Genomic DNA, 23,558 nt, shown 5'->3' on the forward strand with positions numbered 1-23,558 from the left:
ACCTTATATGAGCTGACCTCTAACAATATGCACATTGTTACCTATTGTTACACTGCATACATTCTTTGACTTATTCAACCAGCATTTGGGAGAGTCTACCTCCCAAGCATTGTGTTTTGCACAAAGGCATCGGCTCCTCTGGAGTTCAAGTTCACAGAGGATATGGACATCAACCAGAGAATCAACAAATCAATTAAAAAATGAGAACACATGAGAGAGGGAAGGCCAAGTCAGAGTTCCAGAAAAGCTTCCCTAAGGAATTAGCAGAAGAATTGGGGTAGAAGAGGGGGATTTTGAGAGTTTCCAGGCAGAGGACACAGCAAGTCAAAGGCCCTGTGGGCAGGCTCCCATGCATGGGTTAGTACCTTTCCGTTCCCAGCTGGGCCTTTGCGAGTCCTCAGGGAGTGTTTGTTCTGTGTGAGGTTGTGGGCATTGTATGTCCCAGTGCACACCACAGCCTCAGTAGGATAGTGATCTAACGGTGGAACACTAATAGCAGCAGCACTGTTTATTCCTGTGTTTTCTTGTTTTGTGTTTGTTTTTAAATTTTTTCTTTCTTTATTGATTTTAGAGAGAGAGGAAGGGAGAGGGTGAGAGACAGAAACATCGATGAGAGAGAACATCGATTAGCTGTCTCCTGCATGCCCCCACTGGGGATCTGGCCCACAACCTGGGCATGTGCCCTGACTGGGTATTGAACCGGCAACCGTCTGGTGCATGAATCGACACTCAACCACTGAGCCAACTTGCTGGGCTGTTTTTGTTTTTAAAAGAAATCCCCCCCTAGATCCTGACTTATGTCCTCTAATGTAATTCTAAGAGGACATACCTGACTGTCTCTTGACATCAAGTAAATCATTTAAAGAATTATATTAGTATTCCTCCTAGTCAAGTCTTTAAAAGGCTCGTGTTGATTAAGATGAAAAGTAATAATCATGGAAGATGAAGAACAGACATGATTTAAAAAAAAGTGCCACTGAAGAAGAATTTCAGAAGCAAAATCTGAAGCTATAATGGAAGAAACTAGTGATGAGGTAAAGACTTAACAATTTATATAAATTTAAAATGTTAACCAATTTATACAAAGAAAGTAGTCATTTATATGTAATGGCAACATAGTAACATTATCATATAAATAAGAACTCAGAAAATACACTTTTGTTGAAAAAATTACCTAATTAAATATTCCCATGAAAATAAAATCCTCAGGTGTGGAACAATCATAAAGAGACCAGCAGTAACTATTGAAATAGGTCAAAATAAATTCATACTGATCACATATTTCGGTATCAAGGTTAAGTTTATTCTTCAACATTCAATAGTTGATTCTATGCTATAACTTTCTATACAAGTAATGTGCCAAACCCAGTGATAGAGAGTTGTTTGCTGGTTATTTCTTCTTCAGTTTGAATGTTTATCGTTATTAAATCTTACTAGTGTCCAGAAATACATTATGATAAATCATTTCCAGGAAAGGAGTTTAGAAGAAAACACTTAGTACAAAATACCTTGTTTATATTATTTTAACTACCATGAGGTTAGATGAAAAAGCTTAAAACCTTCCTAGCCCATTTTTATTTCTATGCTTTAAAATAAAAAATTTCTCACTAAAATAAAAAATTACCCCTTCATATTATCACTAGAAACCCAATTAAGTCAAAAGACATCTCTAGTCAGTTCTGAGTTGAATAGAGAAGAAAGAAACATGTTCCATAAGAGCTACTTCTACCTGGCTCCTCATGACATCATAAAGCAGAACAAACTCTCCTAACCCGGACTCCTGCCATCTTCCCAGTAACTGTCCCTTTCATTGCTGGAGAAGGAAAGGAAGGAAAAACATGGTGGGGTTATCAGGGGAAATACTGAAATATTTTCTAAACAATTTAAAATGTAACGATCCTGTATTATGAACCTACTATGTATTGAATAAAAGAGGCAGGTGAGTAGGTGTGATGTACGGTAAGTAGAGGATAAAGAATAAAATGGTAATAGACATAAAAGAAATATTGATTTGGTCATTATTTCCTCCTCCAAGGAGTTAAAAATGCAAGTAAAGGCCTTGACTTTGAAATAAAATGTGCTTGCTGGGCTCTGCTTTCGACCACAGCATGCCTTCTCAGGAGGGTCTTTGCTCTACAGTCGTTCTTCACGCATTTTCACGTGATTCTCACAATAACCACATGAACTAGATAATTTTATTCCTGTTTTTAAGATAAGTAAGGAGTATTAGAGAGGCAAATCCACTCGCCTTGGGTTACAGAGCCAGCAGATGGTAGAAACAAGAATTGAACCCAAGCCTATCTAACACCAAAGACCGTATTCATCTTACTCTGGCAGCCCTATGGAGTATCATTGATCTCACTATAGTGTGTATCATCAGAACCAGGCTTAGCCATGAAAGTGCTTAGTTGTGGTCCCTAGTACACAACCACCCATAACAGAAGGCCTTTTATAGCCTTTGCCTGCTTCCCACCATCACCTCTCAGCTTCCTGTTATAAGATTACCCAAACTTGAAACTCTGAGCAGGTGCTTTTTTTGTGGGGGATGGGGGGGTCTGCTTGCCCTTAAACCCTTCTTTTGTTAATATCTTCCTCTTTTGTACTTTAAAAAATATCCTTCAATCTTCCCCCCACTTAAATTTATTGAGTTCTCAATATGTACTGATAATCATGAGTTATCACTGATCTAGGTGATAGAAATACATCAGTAGACAAATCAGACACACAAACTTAGGATTTATTTTCTTCTGGGGAGAAACCAGACAAGTAAATTATACAGGATGTTAAAAGATGCCATGCTGGATAAAAAAGCTGTGGTCCATTTATATAATGGAATAATATGCTGCGGTAAAAAAATAAGGACTTCTTACCCTTTGAGACAGCATGGAGGGACTTGGAGAGTATTATGCAAAGCAGAAAAAGCCAGAGAAAGACAAGTATCATATGATCTCACTTATGTGTGGAATCTAATGAACAAAATAGATCCAGAGACATGGAAGTAGGGAACAGACTGACGAATCTCAGAGGGAAGGGGGGTTTGGGAAGAGATTGACCAAATAACTTATATGTATATATGCATAACCCATGGACACAGACAATAATTTGGTGGAGGCCTGGGAGTGGGGGGAATGGGGTGGAAGGGGTTAATGGGTGAAAGAGGGAGGACATATGTAATACTTTCGACAATAAACATACATTTTTAAAAAGATGCTATGGAAAGGGGATGAGAAGTGAGACAGAGGGGGCTTCAATTTTAAATAAAATTGTCACAGAAACTGATGTCAAAAACATGACATCCAAACGATTAGAAGAAGATGAGATATGGGCCATGTGGACTTTTGGGGGGAAGAATTTTCCAGACAGAAGGAATCAGTTAAAAGGCCCTAAGGTGGGAGAAACCTTAGCATGTTGGAGGAACAGCAAGGAGGCCAATTTGAGTGAAGTGGAGTGAGCGAGGGGGAGAGCAGCATAGTGGAGATATAATGTATTAATTGGATATAACATGGGGCCTTTCAGGCTAACTTTGTAGATATCAACCCTTCCTCATGGCCCACTTCCCTTCTCCACTCATGTGACCAAGATCCTGGTGGTTATTTACATCAAAATCCATCTCAAGTAGAAACAGACACATTATTCTAAGGCTAGATTATTTGTCTTTATTAAAACACACATGCATAATTTAGGCAAAGACAGACTGGTTAATTAATCAACCACTCGATTTCCTACTTTGGGTTCCTACCATGTCTCATATAAAGGACTAACAGTAAAACACAATATTTGACCCTTCCTATGAACCAGGTACTGTATTAGGTTATTTGCATGTCTAGTCTCTTCTGTTGATTTTAATAACCCATTGAGGAAGGAACTACCCGTATTGACACTCTTCCTTTTCTTACTTCTCTTCTCTTCCCCATTTTCATCCAATGACCTCATTTTAAGGCCATACTTTTATAGCTCTGTTAATTATTTGCTAATCCATCATATTCTTGCCAAGAACTTCAGCTTTCTGTGGTTAGATCAGTGGGTAAACCATCACCTCATCGTGTTTGCTTCACTTTCACTGAAATTTTTTTTTATTGTATTTACTAGCTTTTATTTTATTTTATTTTATTTTATTATTTTATTTTATTTTTATTTATTTATTTTTTATCCTCACCCGAGGACATTTTTCCATTTTTTGTTCAGGTAGAGTGGGAGGAAGAGAGAGGAACAGAGAGAGAGAGAGAGAGAAACATCGATGTGAAAGGAACACATCGAGTGGCTGCCACCCACAAAACCGACCAGGGCCGGGGACAAACTGCAACTGAGGTACGCGCCCCTAGCAGGAACCGAACCCGGGTCTCTCAGGACCACAGGCCAACGCTCTAACCGCTGAACCAAACCAGCCAGGGCTTATTTTATTTTAAATAAAATTGTATATATTTGGGTGTACAACATGACAATTTGATATACACATACATACATATATATACATAGGGAAATGATTACAGTGAGCTAATTACCATATCATCTCTCCTCACATTTATTACTTATTTGTGTGATGAGTGCACCTGAAATCTACTCTCTTAGTAAATTTCCAATATTCAATACAATATTATTAACTATAATTATACTGTACATTAGATTTCTGGACTTATTAATCCAATGGAACTCCAACTTTGTAAACTTTGACCAACAGTTTCTCATTTCCCCCATCTCCTTGCCCCTGGTAACTACCATTCTACTCATGAATTTGACTTCTTTAGATTCCACAGATGAGTGAGATCAGGCACTTTTTTCTTTCTGTGTCTGCCTTATTTTATTTAGCATATGTGCTTTAGGTGTATCCATGTTGATGCAAATGTCAGAATTTTCTTTTTAAAAATTGAATAATATTCTAATACACAAACTCTTTATCCATTTATCCATCCATGGAAGCAGATCTTGTCCATATCTTGGCTAGTGAATAATACTGCAATGAACATCAGAACGTGTATATGTCTTAGAGGTAACTAATCTCATTACTTGTGTATTTACCCAGAAGAAAGATTGCTGGATCTGATGTAGTTTTATTTTTAGTTTTCTGAGAAACATCAAAACCTATTTTCTTTCCATTATGCACCAGTTTTGTGGCTGTACCAATTTACCTTGCCACCAACAGTGTACAAGAATGCTCTCTTCTCTACCTCTTCACCAACAACTTGTTATATATATTTTTTTTTGATAACAGCCATTTTAGCAGGTGTGAGGTGATATCTCATTGTGGTTTTGATTTATGTTTCCCTGATGACTAGTGAATTTGAACACCTTTCCATATACCTGTTGGCCATTCATATGTCTTCTTTGGAAAAATGTCTATTCATGTTCTTTGTCCTCATTTTAATAAGTTGTTTCTTATTTTGCTATTGAGTTCCTTATATCTTTTGAATATTAATCCATTATCAGATATATAGCTTGAAAAGGTTTCCTACCTTCCATAGGTTGCCTTATGTTTTGTTGATTGTTTTCTTTGTTATACAGAAGTATTTTTAGTTTGACATAGTATACTTTTTAATTTTTTCTTTTGTTGCCTGAGGTTTTGGTGTCATGTCTAAAAAATTGTTGCCTAGGCCAATGTCAAGGAAACTTTCGCCTATGTTTTCTTCTAGGAGTTTTACAGTTCCAGGTCTTATGTTTAAGTCTTTAACCTATTTTTGAGGGTTTTTTGTGTATGGTGTAAGTTAAGGGTGCAATTTCATTCTTTGGCATGTGGATATCCAGTTTTCCAGGCACCATTTAGTGAAGAGACCATTCTTTCCCATTGTGTACTCTTGGCACCTCTGTTGAAAACTAGTTGACCATATATGCTAGGGTTTATTTCTGGTTTCTTTATTGCACTCCATCAGTCTATGTGTGTGTGTTTATGCCTGCAACACACTGTTTTGATTGTTATGGCTTGGATTCTTGTAGTATAGTGAGAAATTAGGAAGTGGGATGCCTCCAACACTGTTCCTCTCAGAGCTCCTGGCCTGTGTGTCCTGTAGGTTGGGATCAGGGGACCAATGACTGACTCAGGTTGAAGAAGCTATGTTGGGAGCCCATGCTTGGTTAGCAGTGCTAAACGGGTATAGAGAAGAGAGATGTGACCATCCTGAGGAGAAAGAGCACTTTTCCTAAAGAGGAGGCCAAAGTGCCTATTTTCAAAGACAACACTGCAAAAAATTTTCATCCAGAAAGAATCCCTAAGAGGAACAAAGAAACCGGCCAATGGGATAGGCCTCCAGAAGCTCAAGGGCTGCAGGAAGGGAAGAAGCAGAAAACTGGAGGAGAGGCATAGTCTGCTCCAAAGGGACAGTAGACAGAGGCCAGACACAGATTTCTGAGAGATATGCCAAAGTGCCCATGGGGTCAAGATGACCATTTTTATTCTCCCCATCCAGAAGTCACCTAAATCAGATGATAGAATTTGACAAGGTAGCATGACAAGGAAGGCCTTTCTCCATCTACCTCTGCCCATTTTTCTCTACCTTGTGATCCCCCCAAATGAGTTCAAGCCAATGACCAGCAGTGGAGGAGAGGAAGAGCCAGGAAACCACCAAGACATCTCCCATAGCTCTCCCCCACCCCCACAGACATAAAGCATACAGCCTCACCTTCCAGGCTTCCGCAGCTGGCCCAGACCCAGGCTTGGGAAGGGAGGAGGGGGACAAGTTCTGGACTGAATTAACTTTTGCAAGTTTTGACATTGTATTTGACAAGACTTTTTAATTATTGACAGGGTTCTGGTCTTGTGACTGAAAGGGACCAGACAAAGGAGTCTGCCTGAAATGTCTTTTAGAAGCCAGGAAGAAATTATTCAATAGAACTCATTTGCTCAGGGAATGATGGAAAAAAGAAAATTAGTTTTTGCTAACCTACCCAGACCAGCTTATTTATTAACTACAAAAGTAAAAGTTATTTATAAATTCAGGCTATTACTGCTTGAGTGTTCTGATTAGTCAAACTCAATTATCCAAGACTTTGCATTATTCCTATGTAAAATTGAACCTGAAAATGTAACTTACTTTCTCAAATAGTAATATTTTCACTAGGCCTTCCACTCTATTAACAGCATCTATTGGCATAGCAATCTCATTTCCTCAACAAATGTGTAATTGTACTCCATCAATTATAGCACCTACATCAGTTACTTCACCTTCAACACAAGGAGACTTTAAACTCATACCAACATCTACTGGAGAATGTCACTTAGAAGAGGCTATCAACTACATCTCAACACACCTGCGTCAGCCTGATCAACCCCTGTCATCAGGATGAGGTGGATACTGTCCTTCAGGCTAGCATAAAGTAGGTATGAGGTGCGAGATCCTAATCTCTGCACAAGATTCTGTTTTTGTGTTGGAGGCAGATTTTTTGGGGAAATGAATGACTAATGACAATGTGCATTGCTGGATTACTGGCCTATAAAGGGTTTGCAGGACTCTTTTGATGGAAGATGATAGAAAGCAGAACATCTCATCACACATCAGGTGATGCATTTGTAGACACTCAGTATTATGAAATGAACTGAAAAAATTAGGTCATCCAATAACTTTTTTTCCAGAGGCATCTTACTCCAAAGGAGAAAAACTGAATAAACAAAAACCCAAAGTAAACCAGCTATCAAGAAAGATACCCTTGACTTATGGTGACAGGTATCGGGGAGAGGAAGAGAAAGTCTTTAACAACCTATAATATGTGCCCCAGGTGAAATGTGGTGAGAAAGGTATAATGACCAATATTTTGTAGAATTCAAGGGAGAGCACTGAAGTTTTGCATGGATTCTGCACATATCTCTGGGCAATAAGAATGATAATAATGTTGGGAGGAGATGGGACAATGAAAAGAGGAGGGTCTTTTTCTCTGATTTATTTCCATCTGAGGAGGTTAGCCTCAGTCTGGGAGGCTGCATTTTTCAGAAAACACTGGTCCAGAGAATGGAAAGATTAATAGAGGCACAACTGTCATGTAGACCTTGACAGAGCAGCTCTATCAGCTTCACACCAGAAGGAATTCATTCAGCATCTAAAGACATTTATTGAGCACCCATCATGTACACTCAGAGGCAATAGGACTCAGTCTGAGGTCTGACTGTCTGGGTTCCATCCTGGCTCTTCCACTTTCTGTATGACTTTGGGTAAGTTTTTAACCTCTGTGTCTTAGTATCTTCATCTACAAAATGGTGATAATAGCAGTGCCTATATTAGTGTTGTTGGGAGGATTAAATGAGGTTATACATTTACTAGTTTAGAATGGTACCAGACACATTAGAGGCACTCAGATAGTAAGAAATACTGCTAGTATTATCGCTTAGCACTATTAATGCAATCATGGCAGTTGGTAAAACACTTTAGGTAGTTACTGGGAAAAAACTGGAAGGCCTTTGTGTGATAGTTTTCTAAAAACCTTTGATTTATCCCCCATGTTTAGGCAGACAACCCTGCTGAGTCTCCTGTTGCAGTATTCTCCATTTCTACATATGTCCATTCTAGTTGACCACTATTACTTTAAATCACCTAACATCTACTTCATTTGGTCTTCCTGCTCCCTGTTCTTGCTGCTACTGCCTACCGTACACATAGCTTCTGTTTTACTCACATTATTCACATACTCAAAAGTCACAGTGTGTTTGGTGGCATCCAGATCGCAGCCCAAGCCCATAGTTCATGAACTAAATTCACCCTCCCCTGGTTCCACCTCACCTGAGCAACCTACAGCCACCGCCCAACCAGCACTGCGAGCACCCATCCTGCTTGTCTTCTTATGTTCTGCACTCATTTTATTTCATTTTTGATCAAAACAATTATCTGAATATTTGTCTCCTCTTTCTTCCATTTGGGCTATACTTCCTTCCAGATCAATGCTTACTCAAGGTGTCCAGGAGCAGAAATATGCAGACTGCAGGGACCAGCTAAGCTTTTAGAGAGGGCTTAATGTTAATCAGTGTCATCAGGGTTGGGCACAGCCATAAAAATAGGAGGGTCTGTGGTCTGGTGGGCAGTGAAATGGCAGACTAGGCAAGAGGGTCCTGCCCAGCAGGGGTGGGGAACATTTTTCTACTAAGGGCCATTTGAATGTTTTAACATCATTTGAAGGCCATACAAAATTATCAGCTTAAAAATTAGCTTGCTAGCCCTGGCTGGTTTGGCTCAGTGGTTGAAGTGTCAGCCTGCAGACTAAAGAGTTGCAAGTCTGATTCTGGTCAAGGGCACATACCTCAGTTGTGGTTTGGGCCCTGGCCCTGGTTGGGGTTGTGAGGGAGGCAACCAATTGATATGTCTCTCTCCATCAATTTCTCTCTCTCTCTGAAGATAAATGAAAAAATATCCTCGGGTGAGGATTTAAGAAAAAAGCTTGCTATATTTGTGCAGGCTAATTTAGTGAGGCGTGTGATGTTAGCTGGTATTGAACATCCCGAAGCCTGGACGTTCCCCACCCCTGTGACTGGAGCATAAGCTCTGTGTAACTGGGACCCTGCCTTGTCTTGTTTATCACCATATCCCAGCACCTCAAACATTGCTTGTGTGTTGTAGGCACTCAGTGCTTATTTGTTGTTGAATAAATAACCTGTAGAAGGCACAGGGTGCTCCTCAGGGCAGGAGAAACCCCCGAGTTAAACCAGTAGTCCCACCCTGGCTTTGTCAGTGTCTCTGGTGTTGAGTGTGGGCCTGTTTCATCTCGCCACTTAGCTTGCCAGCCCCACGTCTTTTCAGAGGACAGAAAATGCAACTGGGACTCAGCAAACACCAATTAGTTCAGGTTGAATTGAACTGGGTTTCCCTCAGTAACTCTTCAAGTTTGTTATGCCTTACAAGGGTCTCCTCTAGTTGAAGAATATTGTTTCCATGTTGGTCAGCATTTGTTTTAAAACTATCCTTTCATTAAAGAAAAATCATAAATTGGATGTTCGCAGCAAAATATGCAGCTTAATAATTAAGACTGAACTGTAGAGCTCATTATATCTTAGAATTTGAAATGAAACCACAGCCTTTTGAAGTTGGTTTCCAGGACACGTTTCATCTTGCTCACTTCCTTTCTTAAAGGAACACACAAGGGTAAATCCTACCAGCTTCTGCGGTAGCCAGTCATCACTATCCTCCAGCTTGCCAAGACAACGTTTGAATTTTTCAGTTGTAATTCAGTGATTATTCTAAGAAAATAAATTTTATTTAGATATACTCAGCCATTGATTTAATATGTTTTTTTTTTTTTTTTTTTTTGACAAAAAAATCAGACTGAGAATTGTTCCAAATATAATCTATTGTTGCTATCTTGACAGGGGTTGAAATTTTGTAAGGCAAAATTATAGCTACTCTTCAACCAGAGTCTAATTTCAAACAGGGTTTCTCAACCTCAGCACTGTTGATGTTTGGAATCAGATGATTTTTATTGCAGAGGTTGTGCTGTTCTACAATGTTGTACAATGTTTAGCAGCATCCTTGGCCCCCACATATTAGATGGTAGTAACACCCTCCCCCCTTCCCTTATGGTAATCAAAAATGTTCCCACACTACCAACTGTCCCCTAGAGGTTAGAGGACAAAATTACTTTGGTGAGAAACATTGATCTAAAATAGTCCTGCCCTGACTAGTTTTGCTCAGTTGGATAAGTGTTGCCCCATGCACCAAAAGGTCACTGGTTTAATTCCTGGTCACCTACAGATTTTGTATCATAGAAATATACACTTTAAACCCCAAAATTACATAAGTAAATAATGTAAAACAGTCCTGGGATCCAACGTGGTGGGACCTTATATTAAGGAGGTCTTTCAATTCTTCAGAAATTTCCCAACTATATCACCATAGTGTGACATAGTAGATTAGGTAGCATTTTTCTGTTTTCTAACAAATACATTTATTTGTGTTCTCTTTCCTTCTCTAACACTAGAGCTATAGTAACTTGTAGACTCCTCAAAGGTAATTACTGTCCTTTTTATTTCCTGGAATTTCATCACAGAAATAAGAATGGTGCTTGGTCTGATGAAAGCATGTGATGCATGTCAACTAACCCCGTAGAAAACTCAGCTAGAAGAATTTCATTTCTGCTTTCAACTGGAAAAATGTAAATGTCATGATTTTTTTCTCTCTTGTTTGTTGTTGTGTTTCCAGTACCTGGAAGAGTATCTGGTACATACCAAGCGCTCAATAAATATGCAATAAATAAATTATATAATTTCCTTTCTAAAAAAAATATTTAATGGGGTACTGACCCATTTTCTAAGGGAGAATATTTAGAATCCTCAGGCTGGGGTTTAAGGCTCTCTTTATTTTGCATTTTCCAATATGTATCTGTGCTTCTCTGCTATACAACTTTATCCCTCTGACCCAAGCTTAGTTACTAACATTTTTCTAAATTCTCATAAACATCTTTGTTAGTGAGCAACTACTCAATTTATTCTCTTTGTTTAGAATGTTTATCAAGCTCTCAACTGAGTCAAATAGTTACAACACACATTTCAAGAATCATCTTATTTCATCTCTCTTAGGTAACATCTGAGTCCATAAACTCATGGGGACCTTTCTTTGCTCAAAGCCTAAGGCTTACTGGTCTGTACCCCTCCCTGTGCATTTTAATTTTATAAGATACAACATCTTCCACTTCACAGTTCTGAATTATCATTTCCATGTGTGCATGTCATCTCTCTCCAAATATGGCAACATTTTTGAAAGCAGGAACAAATGATCATTTTTCAACACCTTAGGGTCTATTAAATGATAGCTTCATAATGAAGGAACACTATTCTGATTAATTCTTTTATTTATTCTTCTATTCAACTAGGATTTTTTTTTTTTTTTTTTTTTTTTTACTGGCCTACTCAGTGCTAGGCATGTGCTAGGCGACAAATATGCTCTCTGTTTTCATGAAGTGTTTAGACCAGTTGGAGAAAACCTGGTATCTAATGTGGTGAGGACTAGATTTAGCATCAGAAGACTTAGGTGTGAATACTAACTTGGCCACTTATGGTTGTGTGATCATTTACACTGTCAGCATCTCAGTGTCCCCATATAGAAAATGGGATGATAATGCTTATTCTGTCTACCTGTCATAATAAAGAAGATCAAACCACATTGCATTTTTTGTGCAAACATTTTCTAAGTAGCTGAATAGGGTGGTTTTCGTTTGTTCACAAATCCTTTGATGGATTTCCCTTCAAGAAGTGGAGTCTAATTCTCCTCTTCTTGAGTATGAGCTGGACATAGTGACTTGCTCCTAACAACAGACAGAATGATTCAAAGGTAATGGTGTGGAATTCTGAAGACTAGATCATAGGCAGTGTGGCTTTTGTCTCGGTCACCCTATTTCTTGAATTATTTGGTCTGGGGGAAGCCAGCTGCCACCTTGTGAGCAGCCCCATGGAAAGGCCCATGTGGTGAGGTACTGGGGCCTCCTGCCAACATGCTCGAGCTTGGAAGTAGAACCCTGTCCCCAGTCAAGATTTCAGATAACTGAAGCCCCGGTCAACAGCTTGACTACAACCTCATGAGACAGCCTGAGCCATTTCATCTGGCTTAGCTGCCGCTAGATTTCTGACCCCTAGAAACCATTTGAGACACTATATATTGTATAAGTTGCTATTTGTTTGGGGTAATTTGTTATGAAGCAAGAGACAAATAATCCACAGAGTACTATAGAGATTTAAGGTATTTTTTGAATATGCTAATATTTGTTCAGTGAAGAATATCATAATCTACTATGGTTTATGGTTGAAGGACAAATTAGAAATGAAAGAAAAAGAAGCTTTAAAAAGAAAATGACAAAACTTAAGAACTAGAGGAATGTCACATGAGTGTATGATCTCTGATGGGAGAGTTGCAGGCATTGCTCACTCTGCCACCGGTGTTTCTGAGAGGTCAGCCTGGGGCAGTGCTGCAGGCTGTGTGCCAGGGCTGCAGGCGGAAGGAGTTGTGCATCCCTACTGCTGCTTCGGTTTTATTCCATTTCCATTTCTCATTTTGAGCGAAAATTAATAGTTTCAATTAAATAAAGAAGGAAAACTTTAGGCTGTGTGGTCTTCATAGACTATACTTTTCTTTTTCTTTTAGTTTTTGGTATTAGAGAAAGTCACCATGGTTCTTCGTTAAACACGAAGGCCATGGAAATGTACAAGCCATTTGCATCAGTGATAACTTCTGAGAGTCAGTGTTTTCCCCCTGCCGGAGAAACGCTGAGCCAGCCCGACCTCCATTAGTAATAATGCCACTGAGAGGCTCAATTCATAGCCCTCACTAGGCAACTTGGTCAAAATTAATTTGAACCAGAACAAGTTTAAATTTAAAATTTTATCTACCTACCTCTGGTCCCTGACAAGTTCTCCATTTATAATCAATTTCTTAAACACCCGGCTGACAAGACAGCTGTGGAGGAGGACTGTCAGTTTAGTAACCTATTTAATAATAAATGCAAAATTTAATTTCTCACTGAATATTTATTTACCCTGATTTTTTCTAGGGCTTCAAGTGATGGGCTTTGGAAGCTGGGCTAATATTGGAAATCATGAAAATGGTATTTAATATGTTTATCTAAAATGTAATAGATCAGAAAAGGTCACAGATGACACACATTTTTTTAAACTTTTTTCATCAGCATGCTTCATTAATAAAAATTAAAACAAAGTGAACACATTCTTACTTGTAGGAGATATGCTGTTGGCCGGAGAAGTTTGGGTGCCAAGGGTGGGTTCTGTAATGCTGGGTGCAGGATCTGTTGGAGGGTTTAGTGAGCCTGAAAGCATGAAGCAGAAATTTATAATGAATAGAAGTATTGTAACAGAAAGATCAAGTATTGACATAGTCTCCTCAAAAAAAACTTTATTCATTTGACACATCATTATTGAGGGCCTTTTGACAGGCAAGGCAGTGGGATGTAGTGGTGAATGACAAAGACCTGGGCTGCCTTTGAGGAACCCACAGCCTAGATTGCAGGTAGGGAGCCAGGCGCTGTTTCTAGCACTGTGGTAGTGGAAGTGCAGGGGGCCATGGGAACGCAAAGGAGAGCACCAACCAAGATTGGGAGGTCAAGGGAAGCCTTCCAGAGAAAGCGACCTTTATCCAAGACCTGAGAAAACAGCTACAGCAGCTAATATTTTGAAGTATTTCAAAAGTAACCACACAGTTTAATAACTGTAAACCCACAAAAATTATTTTATCAGCAAGAGTAGAAACAATAATACAACTATTAGATTGGATGTAGCACCAATGAATCTAAGACTGATGATAGTATATTCTTTCTAAAATGCCTATTTTTGTCATAAAATGTTTGTTTGGCTATACTTGTCTCTCTGTGTGTGGAAGGGGTCTAGGGATGAAAGAGAGGCTGGCATATGTCATTTGACTTATTTTATATCCATGTCAATTTCTTAAAGGCTTCATTATTTTATTGTAAAATATTCCTGTTAACAATACAGAGCAATTTACAAATGCCAGAAGGATCTACTGACTTTAAGAACATGTGGGTGGTCCTGCTGGTGTGGTGCAATAGTTGAGGGTTGACCCATGCACCAAGAGGTTGCTGGTTCAATGCTGAGTCAGGGCATATGCCCAGGTTGTGGGCCCAATCCCTTGTGGGGGGCATGCAGGAGGCGGCCAGTAGATGTTTTCTCTCATTTATGTTTCTATCTCTTTTTCCCTCTCCCTTACTCTCTCTCTAAAATAAAAAAAATAAAAAATAAATAACACGTGGGTGAAACATGGATAAGTGATTTTGAGGCTAGGGGATTTTGAGATTTTCAAGATAAAATGGCATTAGGTGTAGTGTTACATATCTAATGTCAATATTTGGATATTTAATTACAAATTATACTATTGGTTCTATTCTGTAATTTACTTTAAGAGAAAATATATATTATTTAAGTTATGTCACTTGATATCACATAACATATTGGAAAGAATTTCTTATTGTAATCTATGCAATAGATTTTATTCTATTGCATCTATGCATCTATGTTCTTTTCTTATTGGTGGTAATGTTACTGTTGTTGGTTGTAGGTGGCGCTAAAAGCTGCCTCTGACTTGCTATCAGACACATGGTTCCTTGTTATTAATCTCTGAGGGGGGGAGGATAATTATATGGAGAGTATATGAATAGGTTGGCAGAATGACCATCTTGTTCCACCCATGCCATCCCAAATTAGCGTGATGTGCACATTTGATCATGATTTGGCTCCCTATTACATCCCGGCTTCATTTCCTGATGCTGCCTATCATTGTTTACATCTCTCTCAAATCACATTCTTCATCCAACGGGTGATAGTTCAGCCCAGTTTCCCGAACACAATATGCTTTTTATGACTTCTTGATCTTTGTGCATGTTGTTTCTAACACTTTGTCCCCCACACCTCCTGGGATGCGCTCCTCAAACTTAAGCCTAGGAATCTTTATGATGTGTTCGGAGTTGACCCTGCAAAGGCCTTGTTACTCATCAGATATGTCCTTCAAAAGAAGTAATTGTTTTGTTCCTCACTTTGTATTTTTGCATTTTATGCAAGTGGATGATGATTGAATGCCTAGAAATTCCCTCTTAACATTGGAAGAAAGAAGACCAGCTTTAAGCACAGAGCTGACTACTAAGCATCATCTTCCAAAATAATAACCTTAAGCCTCTGGACCATGGACCTGGAAAGTGTATGCGTGGGTGTTTTTCCCTGTACATTGTTCAGAACAGAGGTGGGCAAAATGTGGCCCACCAGTCAAATCCCACTCATTGCCTCTGTTTGTAAACAAAGTTTTATTTGAACAGAGCCATGCCCATTTGTTTATATAAGGAAACAAATTGTCTATATAAGGAAACATATTGTCTATATAAGGAAAATCCGCTGTCTCTGAGAGCTAAAGCAGAGAAATTCTGAGAATATTACAGAGCAGAAGACAGATTTTGTGAAATGAGAGCAGTTTTTGCTGTCTTTTGTTCCCAGAGAAGAGTAACAACGTTGAAAGGCAACCAGATAACAGGCCTCTGGGGTGCTCCCTTTCCTACCTACCCCCAGTCTCCCAGGAACTCTTCACCCTCTGACAAAAGTGATGTGTAGCTTTCAGCATGAAACTTGAGGCCAAAATATATCTTTCTGGTTTCAGATTGGCCTGCAAAGTCAAACAAAACTCAGGGAGTGTAAAATGGAGTGAGCCGTGGCCCGTTTGGCTCAGCAGTTAGAGCGTCGGCCTGAGGACCAAAGAGTCTCGGGTTCACTTCCAGTCAAGGGCACGTACCTCAGTGGCAGTTCAGTCCCGGTCCTGGCTGGGGTCGTGCGGGAGGCAACCAGTCGATGTGTCTCTCTCACATCGATGTTTCTCTCTCTCCCTCCTACTCTATCTGAAGATAAATGGAAAAACATCCTCAGGTGAGGATTAGCGAAAACCTAATAGAAAAAAAGTGTTTTCCAAAACTCAAATGCAGAATTTAGCAAAAATGTGTCAGCCAGTTTTCAGAGCATTGCATGCGTTACATGTTGTCAGGAGTTGAGCTGCTGGCCTAAGGCAACTCTGTTGGTTCCAGAGTGCCTCCACTCGGCAGCAGGCCTGTCAGGCCCTCGGGGCCAGCAGTGAGCAGCAGTGACCGTCTGCCCCTGGGGCAGCTGGGGCAGTTTTAGGGCTTCCTCAGAGCTTAAATCAGCCTTTAGCTGGTCCACCTGGAAATGAACTCCAGCACATGCTAGGTTCTTGCTGCTTAAATGTGGTCCACAGCTTCTCTTAGGAAGTGCAGAATCTCAGGCCTCCTCTATCCGGACTAACTGAATCATAATCTGCATTTTAACAAGGTCCTTGGGTGATTTGTATTTATATTAAAGTTCTTTACTGATATTCTCAGGATCCCCAGGATCAGTCATGAGTATGAGGAACACAACAAGAAGTATTTGCTCGGCACATCCCATCTCAACATTCAACGAGTCGCTCATCCCATTATTGACATATCCCATTTTAATTATCTCTCCACATCCCAAAAGACACATGCACACTCAGACAACTCATTAAGCCTTAACTCTCTTTCTATCCCATAGGTCTTTCCCTTAACTGTTACAGTTGGAAATCCATTTAATAAACAAATCTCTGTCAGGGCTGATGACAGCCAGGATGTTACCCTCTCCAGGGGGTATTCACACTCAACTTTTAGATTAAAACAAAACAAAACATCCTCTCCACCTCAACAAAACAAAACACACTTTGTTTTTTTTAAAACTTTTTCTTTCTTTATTGATTTGAGAGAGAGAGAGGAAAAGAGAAGGAGAGAGAAAGAAAAACATTGATGAGAGAGAACATTGATTGGCCACCTCCTACATGCCCCCCCACTGGGGATTGGGCCCACAACCTGGGCATGTGCCCTGACTAGGAATTGAACCAGTGACCTCTTGGTGCATGGGTTGACACTCAACCACTGAGCCACATCGACTGTGCCAAAACACAGTTTGTATATCCAGAAAATGGACTCTGCAGTGCTATAATTTTAGACATTCTGGTAGGCTAGGCCAGCAGGATAAGATATTTTTCGAAAGAGCTTTTTTAAAAAAAATATTATTGAATCACAGGAATCTGCAGGCCCAAATAGCTGCCCAGATAAACTACCAATCACCCCCACCATGACCCCTTTTCCTTTTTGAGCTTTCTAGCAGAAGAATCACTAAGCATATGAACTTCCTGGGAGACTGGGGGTCAGTGGGGAGGAAAGCACCCAGGGGAGCTATCTGGCAGCCTTCCAACATTATTACTTTTCTCTGGGAACAAAAGGGCAGCAAAAACTGCTCTCCTCTCACGGAATCTCTTTTCTGTACTCTAGTGTTCCCAGAATTCCTCCACTTTGGCACTCAGAGACAGCAGGTTTTCCTTCTGTATTTTCATCTTAATATCTGTCGACAATAGCTCCGCAAGGCAAAGAGTCTTGGACAAGTGAGCAGAAGTTACTCTAGTGTGCATGCCGCCCCTGCTGCACTACCTCAGGAAGAAGCATGTTTGGACACATTTAAGAACTAGAACAAATAGGTAAACATGCGACAGTGATGACATTACAGAGTCTCAACTGCATCTTCTAAATCAGTCACGAAGATCTATGCCAGACTGTGACCAGAATACAAGCTGCCATTTTGGGAAACTGGACTCTTCAAGATTTATTGTCTTTCATATTTTATCACAAAGGATGAAAACTCATTATAAAAATTTAAAAATAACCATCTGCTCAAATCTTAAAATTGTACCAGATCCAGGGCTATCCTGTAATATTGGAATTATCGTGTGCTTTGGGTATCAGAATCAATGCTTTTCCTTATTACCCTAAAATATTCATTATTTTCTAATCTTTTTTTTTCTTTATTGATTTTAGAGAAAGAAGAAGAAAGAGTGAAATAGAAACATTGATGAGAGAAAACATTAATTGGCCGCCTCCTGCATACCCCCGCACTGGAGATCGGGCCCGTAACCTGGGCATGTGCCTGACCAGGAATCGAACCGGCGACCTCTTGGTGCATGGGTCGACGTTCAACCATTGAGCCACACTGACTGGACCTTAATCTTAAAATTAAAAATAATTCAAGAGAATGAGAAGACAAACTACAGACTGGGAGGAAAATATTTGCAAGAGACACATCTGATAGAGGACTGTTATCCAAAACATACAAAGAAATCTTAAAACTCAACAAGAAACTATCTGATTAAACAGTGGGCCAAAAACTAACAGACACCACAGCATATGAAAAGACATGGAGGAGCCCTAATGCATATTACTAAATGAAAAGAAGGTAATCCGAAAAAGCTACATACTGTGTGTGTGTGAATATTTTTAAATTTATCTTTATTGTTGAAAGTATTACAGATGTCCCTCTTCTGCCCTCTCCACTGACACCCCCCTCACCGCTTACCCCTCCCACTCTTCCACCGCCCCAAATTCACCACACTATTGTCTGTGTCCATTGGTTATGCATATATGCCTATAAGTTCTTTGGTTTATCTCTCCCGGACTCCCCCACCCCCTTCTCTCTGAGGTTTGTCAGTCTGTACTCTACTTCATGTCTCTGGATCTATTTTGTTCTTAAGCTTATTGTTCATTAGAGTCCACAAATAAGTAAGATTATGTGCTATTTGTCTTTCTCTGATCAGCTTATTTCACTTAGCCTAATACTCTCCAGGTCCCTCCATGTCATCTCAAAGGGTAAAAGACCTTTCTTTCTTACAGCGGTATAGTATGCCATACTGGATAATTTTTCTTTTCTTTATTGCTTTTAGAGAGAGGAAGGGAGAGGGAGAGAGAGAAGGAAACATCAATGAGAGAGAACATCAATTGGCTGCCTCCTACATGCCCCTGACTGGGGATTTGCCCACAACCTGGGCATGTGCCCTGACCGGGAATCGAACTGGTGGCCTCTTGGTGCATGGGTTGATGCTCAACCACTGAGCCACACCGGCCTGGCCCCATACTGTATAATTTTAAGATAACACTCTGAAAAGGCAAATCTATGGAGATGGTATAAGGAGCTCAGTGCCTGCCGGGGAGTTGGGTGTGGCAGGACAGAGATGAATAGGTGAAGCACAGAGGGTTTTTTGGGCAGTGAGACAATTCTGTACGATACTATAACGATGGGTGCATGTTGTTATACTTTTGTCCAAACCCATCAAATGTACAACACCAAGAATGAATTCTAAGGTAAGCTACGGACTTTGGATAATTATGACGTGTCAATGTAGGGTTCCCAGTTGTAACAAATGCACCATTCTCGTGTATGATATTGATAATGAGGGAGAATATACATGTGTGTGGGGGGAGGGTACATAGGAAATCTCTGGATCTTTCTTTTAATTTTGCTGTGAACCTAAAACTGCTCTAAAATAGAAAGTCTTTAAACAAAAACACAGTTTAACATCACAAAATATTATTTCTTAAACATGGTTCTATGATGGAAATAGGGTTTTCTTTGGAATTTGATGTTGTTTGGTCTTTAGCTCAGGTTGGTAGGTTCTGCCAAAGCTACTGGCAAACCTGTGAGAGAACTGGTTACCTTTACGGTTCCAAGACTGCAGCCTAACTATACCAGCCTTAAGGAAAGAAAGTGCATTCTTTTTTTTTTTATCCTCACCTGAGGACTTTTTTTTTTTCTTTTTTCATTTTTTGTTCAGATAGAGCGGGAGGGAGAGAGAGGAAGAGAGAGAGAGAGAGAGAGAGAGAGAGAGAGAGAGAGAGAGAAACATCAATGTAAAAGGTACACATCGAGTAGCTGCCACCCGCACGACCCAACCAGGGCCAGGGACAAACTGCAACAAGGTACATGCCCTTAGCGGGTCTCTCTGGACCATAGGCCGACACTATAACTGCTGAGCCAAACTGGCCAAGGTGAAAGTGTATTTATTTTTTAAGGAATCAGGCAAAGTTGAATATGGATGTTTCATTGTAAACCAATGACCATTTCTGAATAATTAACTCTCAGTTCACAGAACAATGTGTCTATCTGTCTATCATCTATCTATCTATCATCTATCTATCTATCTATCATCTATCTATAGAGAGAGTTACAGGGATGGTGCTACTGTCCTAGTATCAGATTGGTACTTGTTTCTGAATAGTGGGGAGTAGATTTGCACTGAGCCATCCATATATCTTTGTCCATCCAAGGATCCCAGGAACCAACCACCTGCATTTGTGACGAGACTGATAAAGACCCAAGATGCAGAATGTTGCCTTGAAACCAAGAGAAACTCTTTCCCTCATAAATTATTCTGGTTTTTATGAGTATGTCATGGACTGTAATACCTCTGAAAATAGGAGGATGGTAAAAGATGTTGATGGCCTTGCAGAGTTTATTAATGGCTTGCAAATCTGTTTAAGCTTTGCAGGTATTGCTTTACTATTATATATGCATATTTGACAGTTGCCACTACAAATTTCTGTTTTTTTTTATAAGCAATCTGTTGTCATGGTGTTTGTTGAAACATTTGTTCACATCCTTTATGTAGTAAAATCTCCACTATTTGGTCTGGTAAATCAAATGTTGTAACACATAGCCCTGGCTGGTTTGGCTTAGTGGTTAGAGAGTCAGACCAAGGACCAAAGAGTCTTGGGTTCGATTCCAGTCAAGGGCATGAACTTTGGTTGCAGTTCATCCCCGGCCTTGGTCCAGTCATGTGGGAGGCAACCAGTCAATGTGTCTCTCTCCCATCAATGTTTTTCTCTCTCTCTCCTTCCCTCCCACTCTATCTGAAGATAAATGGAAAAATATGCTCAGGTGAGGATTGAAAAAAAATTATAATACATAGAATGATCCTACATATCAATTTTTTCTTCTTTATTAATATTTTTTAAGAAAGAGAGGAAGGGAGAGGGAGAGAGAGGTAGAAACATCCATGGGAGAGAACATTGATTGGCCACCTCCTGCATGCCCTCCACTGGGGATTTGGCCCACAACCTGGGTACGTGCCCTGACTGAGAATCAAACCGGCAACCTCTTGGTGCAGGGGTCAATGCTCAACCGCTGAGCCACATGGGCTGGGCCTACATATCAATTTTTAAGTCATAAAAATATTCTTTGTGCCAGACTCTGAGCTTTAGATCAGGTACTAAAACCATTAAGATACCGTCCTGATCCTTAAAATATTTATAGCTCATACATGATTTACCCATTGTGCATATACATTTGAATTTTTCCAGTAATTCAGAAGAAATTTTAGGTACTTTTAAAAATTCTTTCTTGGTCATTAATATAGTAGTATTAAATTTTGTTATATGCTAGAGTAACAAAATAAGCAATTAATTAAGAGTTAGTATTAATAAAATTTGCTGTATTCACCCAAAATTTTTGAAAACATTCTTGAATCAGCTTTTTATTTGAAGAAGTTTTTTTTAGTAGCATTTTGTCAAAACATGTTTGCTACTTTTAAATTTAATAATTTTGAGTTGTATAGTGAGACTTTTCCGTGATTAAAATGTCATGGAAATAATGAGTATTCCATTTGTTCCAATTAAAATGTCCTGAACTTATGGCAGTCTTGGCCACGCCTCGCTGACCTTATGAAATAGACAACTCACCAAAGGAAAAAGTGATCTTTTCAGATGAGATATTCCACACTTTATTTCCAGGCCCTGGAGCCCAAGCCATACACCAGATGGTCAGGTTGTCTGACTGGGCTGGTTCATTGCCACGTTCCCTTGTGAAAACAGACTTTATGTCCAAAAATCCACTTTTGTCTTTTCTCTCTTCACGAGGAACATTTGTTTCTACAGGACAAAGAAGAGCAGGGTTAGTCAGTAACATTTCCTGTATGAACCATATGGTGATGCCAAGGCATGGCTGCAGACGGTTGGTCTATGGTAATGGAGTCGAAATAGGTCAAACCGCAGCTCTGGGCAGCGAGGCTGTGTTCCAGCAGCCCTGGCATTAACCAGAACTGGTTTGCTCAGGCTGCTGCCTGGCACTGATCCAAGGTCAAGTGTGAAATATATTGATTAAGAGTGTTACTTTATTTGTAACCATGGGTCCAGGGGGTTTGTGGGCAAGATGGATGGATTGCACCTGGCCTGGGTGAGAAGCTGGGGGCCTCTGCTGTGGAGTCTGGATGCACAGCAGGAATATGCCTAAGTGACTAAGAATCTATAAATGACCTCCGCTGAGACTCCATTTTGGGCTCCTCGCTTCTGACGTGTTCTGTACTGTATCAGTGGCTCCTCTTGCCACAGGTCCTCTTGCAGAGGGAGGACCAAGGAGCCCATGCCCAACCTCACTGGACGCCTTGCCGTGAATATACGTGATGCCGGCAGACCCTTACTTCAACGATGTTGCTGTATTGTACCCTTTTCCTGCAATAAGCTGTAGATTTATAACCATTGTCATTTTGGGTCCTGCGAGTCTTCTTTAGAAATAGAACCCTGTTTAACTGCCACTGTTTGTACAACCTCCAAATGGCAGACAACAGCAGCAGGAATTTCATGTAAAACCATCTGTCACCATAGACCATCACTTTCTGAACTCTCATGGTTTCTTTACATTAAAGGTTCTAAATGCTCTTTCTGCAGTTACTGCTTGCTGAACTCATAGCTCAATGTAATTGTACGCTGGTAGAATTGTGGCCTGATGGCTGGGAGTGTAAGTGGAACTACACAGGAACTTCATTTCTTTAATATAATTTTCTCCTAAATTCAAGCTAGCCTTGTCCAACCCAATAGTGCTGTGACTCACTTGCCTTCTTTCAACCAGATCCTCCGCCTTTGCACAAAATGCATGTCCACTCATTTAATCATTAAGCACTTAGGACATTAAGTTCTGGTCAGCATCAAACTGTCTCAAGAACAAAGCCTCAGGTCTCTCAACCATGAGAACAGAGTTTCTGCCAACTACAGATAACATCTTGACCTCAGTTATGTTTTAGCCCCAGGCTCATAAAAGCAAAACAACCCTACCAAGCACATCCCCATGAAATCAGACAGATCGGCGCCATGGCTGACATCAGGACCTGATGCAAGGGTCAACTGCTCCCCCCTCTAGCTCTGAGGAATCAGTAGAGCCCACGACCTCAGCTCCCTTAGCTACCATGGCTAATGATTTTCCCCCTATATAATTGATCACTTAGAGGCCACTGGAGAGCCAGGTCTTAGGGTAC

At 40.1% G+C, this 23,558-nt stretch overlaps 1 protein-coding gene across 4 annotated transcripts in view; it reads right to left on the bottom strand.

Annotated features, from left to right (window-relative positions):
• Nucleotides 1-23,558, bottom strand: part of CD96 (CD96 molecule) — a 94,157-nt gene that overhangs the window by 25,829 nt on the left and 44,770 nt on the right. For all 4 annotated transcript variants that reach the window (XM_036243356.1, XM_036243357.1, XM_036243358.1 and 1 more), the window contains exons 7-8: nucleotides 21,991-22,179; nucleotides 13,627-13,719 (exon numbers count right to left, since the gene is read on the bottom strand). In XM_036243356.1, the coding sequence (XP_036099249.1) occupies nucleotides 13,627-13,719; nucleotides 21,991-22,179 (282 nt within the window). The remainder of the gene's footprint in view (nucleotides 1-13,626; nucleotides 13,720-21,990; nucleotides 22,180-23,558) is intronic.

Source organism: Molossus molossus, unplaced genomic scaffold, assembly GCF_014108415.1.
Source record: "Molossus molossus isolate mMolMol1 unplaced genomic scaffold, mMolMol1.p scaffold_m16_p_5, whole genome shotgun sequence".
NCBI lineage: Eukaryota > Metazoa > Chordata > Mammalia > Chiroptera > Molossidae > Molossus > Molossus molossus.